We start from the raw sequence: 4,987 nt of genomic DNA, 5'->3' as shown, positions 1-4,987 counted from the left end.
TTTTCCAATGAAGGACACTTCTGACAAACCCTGTAGATACACACCATGTGGCTCAATGCTCACGCTACTTCCACTATTCAGTGAATTAGATGCACACACCAGATGTGTGCTCAGAGGTGACCTTTGACCTGTTATTAGATGTAGGGATCTAATCTCACGATGTGTAACTAGCACCTGGACAGACATCACTAGACAGGAAATCACTGAACAAAGTCAAGTCTCTCCCAGGAAGCTGCAATATGGAAAGCACAACAGGCAAGGGACCTGTTGGACCTCAGGTGAGGTCCCATTTTGCAAGGGCATCGGTCTCCTTGGCTGGACTCAAAAGGAGCACGTGCCACCTCACACCAGTTCCAGGAATTGTCACTCCTGAAACAGAAGCCAACCCCTGAGAGTGCTCTGTCCCAGGGGGAGCTGCAGAGCAGGCAGGAGGAGACGCAGAATTTCTGGCTTCCAGGATGCGCTAGGACACGAGGTCCATGATCACGTCTGTGAGGTACTGGTCTCTGCGTGAGGACATCTCATACACTCTGCTCTCAGGAACCTGTGCCTGTGCCGACATAACCAGGAACGTGATGAACATCCTTCTGGTCAGCGAACCTGCTCACAGGTAGTTAAACCTGGTAGCTTGCTATGTGTGAAATCTATGTCTCACCATTCATTTCTTGAAGCCCTAACACACAATGTACTGTATGGGAGAAGAATTCTTAGGAAGTTTTAGAGTTAAATGAGGTTAAGTTTAAATTTTTGTCTGCATAAGAAAATGAAGAAAGAGCGATATTGCTCATTTTCTCCAGCACATGAGATTGCAGTGAGAAGTCAGCTGTCTCCCCACAGGAAAGCTTTCTCTCCAGGAATCGATGTCTCTGCACAGTGACCTCGACTTCCTGTCTGCACAATGCGAGACAATAAATTTCTGTCATTTAAGCCGCCCAGTCGTTGGTCGTTGTGATAGCACCTTGAGCACATGAGACAGACTATGTTTCTGAGACGTGGGTGATGCAGGAACAAGCACTGAAGGAGGTGCACATGGACATGGAAGCAGATGATGGATAGGAGGTGGGAGACTTTTAAGTGCCTTGCAGAAAATTTCAAGCTTGCTGAGAGGGGTGTTAGAGGTGATTGTGTGGAGAGCTCAGAGAGAGGACGGGAGAGCCGTGGAGGAAGCTCCCACACTCTGGGAGAACGCGCACACAGTCATGGTGACAACGGTGGTTGGAGTGTGGACGTTGGGAGCCGTTCTGACAAGGTGTCCATGGAAATGAGAACAGGTCACAGGTTCTGGAGGACATGTGTCCTTGTCACAAAGTGTCAAAGCGAGTAAGGGGCCAGGTTTTAGGGTGATGCTGAAGGTAGAGCTGTGAGCAGTGAAAGTGTGTTTTTAACTGCAGGGATTACTAAGCTAAGGGAAGGAGTGTTTGGTTTATGCTGCTACTTCTAATAAAATGTGATAGGACAATGATTGAGCAAAGACAGCTGTATGAATCAAATGCAAATCAGAATTTGGAGTTGTGACAAATGGCCAGTCTATCCATAAGCCAAAATTGTAGAGTATCTTCTGAAGAGGGCAGAAAAGGCGTTGCTAAAAATGATTTTATAAAATAAAATCCCATGATATCACTTATATGTACGATGTAAATCTAAAAGCAACAAATGAATAGGACAAACAAACAGAGAGTCATGGACAAGGACAATGGACTAGTGGTTACCAGAGGGAAGGGGGAAGGGGAAATAAAAAAATAAATGTAAAAAAATAAAATAATATCAATCAATCAATCAATCAATCTGGGTCCTGACCAGCGGGTCTCATCTGCCATCTCAGCGTCATCCAGGAAGGGAGGTGCGATGAGTCCAGCAGAAGCGATGCCTCTTTGAAATGAAGGGGAGAAGAAGGTGGGATGAAGGGAGATGTCAGAATTCACGGATTTCACAAAACAGGATCATAACCCACACTGGCGGTGAAGATGTAGTATTTTTAAGAAGGGGGACAAATGGCCTTGGAGGAGACTCAGAGAGGATTAGGGATGACTCCTTGATTTCCAGACCTGGGCCATCACCTCAGTGTAACAGGTGACACGCCTCCAATCAAAGCCTTTGGATCGTCCACCACCTGGCAGTGACAGGGGTGTTACTGCCCCCCAGCAGAGTCACAGAGAGACTGTCGTAGAGAGTCCACATGGTGAGACAACACCTCAGTGTGTCTGTCAGATGTGACCCGCAGAGTGCAGGCATCCAGCCAAAGAGGATGGTCTCCAACCTACCGTCCTACGGGACTTGCCTCGCCAGGTTTGGGCCAGCTTGGCGCCCTTCCCTCCTTCCCTCTCCCCTCTTTAATCATCGTAGAGTGGGGTTTCCACCCTATGCCAGCCCCTCCATTATATTTTGGAAGCACATAATTCATCAGGTTTTATAGATTCACAGTTGGAGAGAACTTTAGACTCAGTCTGAATCATATGTCAAGACCCACAAATAACTAATGAGATGATACTTAGATGACACTTTGGACCTAAGATTTAGAGTTGGAGCTGTAACTAGTGCTACATTTGGGAAAGTTGGGTTAGAGTTAATGTATTTTTCATGAGAGAAAGACATGAATTTGAGGATTCACTGGTGGAATATTATGAACTGAGTTCAGTTATTCAAATTTCATGCCTTGGAGTCTGAATTCTCAGTGATGGTGTTTAAATGGGGCATTGAGGAAACTTGAAAGACTAAGTGAGGTCATAGTGTGGTGGTCCAACCCCACTAGGACTTGAGCTTTGTGTAAAGAAGCAGACATGACAAGTGACCAGCATATCCAATGTGTTCCCGGCCCCTGGCTCACCATGGCCACAATGAAGTGTTTAGCTTGGTGCTCTGTATACGTTGATCCATCAGGGTATTTTTTTTCATCAGGTTTCTGAGTTCTTAGTGGTGCCCAAGGGTCAGCAGACAGCTGTGTCCCCACCTGACACAGATATGTCCTTCAATGGTTCTCGTGTGACTTTGAATCATAAGTGTGCATGACACGTAGGGTAAGGAGGTCAGCTTTAGACTCCCTGAGTAAACATGCCTGGGGTGTCCACAAATGGAAAGACATGTTTGATTAACGATAGTAGATGAACTAGGGACAGGTGAATGCCATATATGCACATAATCTCTCTTCTGGGACTGGTCTGAGTGGAGGCTGGGAGATTGATCTGGGCTCCAGCCCCATGGAGCTTACAGTGTAGGACAGACTTAGTGAAATTAGGACATTAGCTGACACGTGATCATGTGGGGTGAGTTTCAAAATCCACCCGAGGAAGTGAAGACCTGGAGGGTCATGTGTTGTAGGCAGGACAGAAACGGCATTGGGTAGAGTCCTGGGGGCTGATCCTACCCCTGTGGCCATGTGTCCTGTCTGAAGGGAGGGCTCATGTGGGGACAGTGTGTGCCTGTGGGGGCAGAGAGCCTGAGCTCAGCACACAGGAGTCTGCACTGTGCCGGGTCTCTCTTTGTGCAGGTATTTTCCAGCCACAGGGAAGAAGACAGCCCTCAGGATGCTCCCTCTGCTGAGACATGAAAACAGACACATAGAAAACTGGTGAAGGAAGGTCCCCAGTCACCAGTGATATGTCGTCTACAGACAGACAAAATGCGTTTTCATTTTAGTCTGCAGTGAGAATAGGAGAAGTTAGAGCCATGTCGAAAAAGTCAGGGTTGTCCCCGTGGGCAGCTGAGAACTTTGAGAGGAAATCCCTGCTCCCAACAGGAAGCCCCTTTCCACTTCCTTGTGCACCTGCTGCTGTTCTGGTCTGTGTGTGCTGTGCTTTGTGTGTCCTGAGTGACCCCTGGTGACATTATCAGCCCCTGCAGCGCCCCCTCCTATTCCTTCAGGGAGGTTTGTGTCTGGGCTCACACTGAGGTCTCCTCACTGTGTCTCTCGCACAGTAATACACGGCCGTGTCCTCGCTGGTCACAGAGTTCAGCTGCAAGGAGAACTGGTTTCTGGACGTGTCAGCCGTGATGGAGATGCGACCCTGGAATGCTGGATTGTAGCTTGTGCTTCCTGTCCAGTATCCCATCCACTCCAACCCTTTCCCAGGGCGCTGGCGGATCCAGTTCCAGTAGTAACTGCTAGTGACAGAACCGCCAGAGACAGCACAGGTGAGCGAGAGTGTCTGCGAGGGCTTCACCAGACCTGGGCCCGACTCCTGCAGCTGCAGCTGGGACAAGGCACCTGGGGACAAGGAGAATAGAGCCTGTGGTCACATGCTGTCACAGCCATCACAGAGACCTCTGTCTGACCTCTGAGACACTCACCTTGGGGGGCTGTCACCAAGCACAGGAGAAGACCCCATAGTCTCATCTTCTTCTCAAACACAGTGCTGCTTCCCCAGAGACCTGAGCCCTGTGTGAGGAGAGAGCTGTGAGCGTCCACAGCCCAGACAGGTTTTACCCTGGGGCTGGAGGAGGAATTTGCATGTGGGCAGCCTGCTCCTCATAAGTGGGGAGGGACCGGGTCAGGCTCCCTGGTATCTCTGGGGTCCAGCTGGGGCTCTTCCCTTTAATACATACAGTGTCTGAGTGTGGAATGGCAGAGCAATCAATCTCTAAGATACATTGAAACAAGTCTAAGGAAACCCTGCTTTTCATAGTATGCGAATTAACACTGGACTATTGAGTAGGTCACCATTTTTAAACTCATAAGTGTTTCTCATAATTATGAAAGTGATTAGCATGATGGTCAGACACATTTTTACTTCAAACCCATTGAATATATTCATGGTCCCCAGCTATTTATAAACATAATTCAAGTAAATCATACTTTTTCACCTTTGTTATAAATTACATCCAAAATAATAGACAGTCTCTTCCAATTCCCTCCTTCACTGAAGCACATGTGAGTTGTCTTTGTCTAAGTAGCTGCCTCTCTCCATAATCAGGCTGGAAGACTCCTGATGCTGGACCCTTCATATTGTGCTTTTTCTTATTTTTTTTTAAATAATAAAGTCTTTCCATATTC

At 47.7% G+C, this 4,987-nt stretch overlaps 1 gene segment (V, D, J or C); it reads right to left on the bottom strand.

Moving 5' to 3' along the window:
• Positions 1-463: 463 nt before the first annotated feature.
• LOC105309582 lies at positions 464-4,482 on the bottom strand. The segment is given in 3 exon segments: positions 464-550; positions 3,897-4,201; positions 4,285-4,482. Coding segments are annotated over 3 exon segments (438 nt in total).
• Between the last annotated feature and the right edge of the window lie 505 nt (positions 4,483-4,987).

Source organism: Pteropus vampyrus, unplaced genomic scaffold, assembly GCF_000151845.1.
Source record: "Pteropus vampyrus isolate Shadow unplaced genomic scaffold, Pvam_2.0 Scaffold780, whole genome shotgun sequence".
In the NCBI taxonomy this organism is placed as follows: domain Eukaryota; kingdom Metazoa; phylum Chordata; class Mammalia; order Chiroptera; family Pteropodidae; genus Pteropus; species Pteropus vampyrus.
Note: the sequence above shows the minus strand (reverse complement) of the source record. Positions and strands in the feature narration are given on the sequence as shown.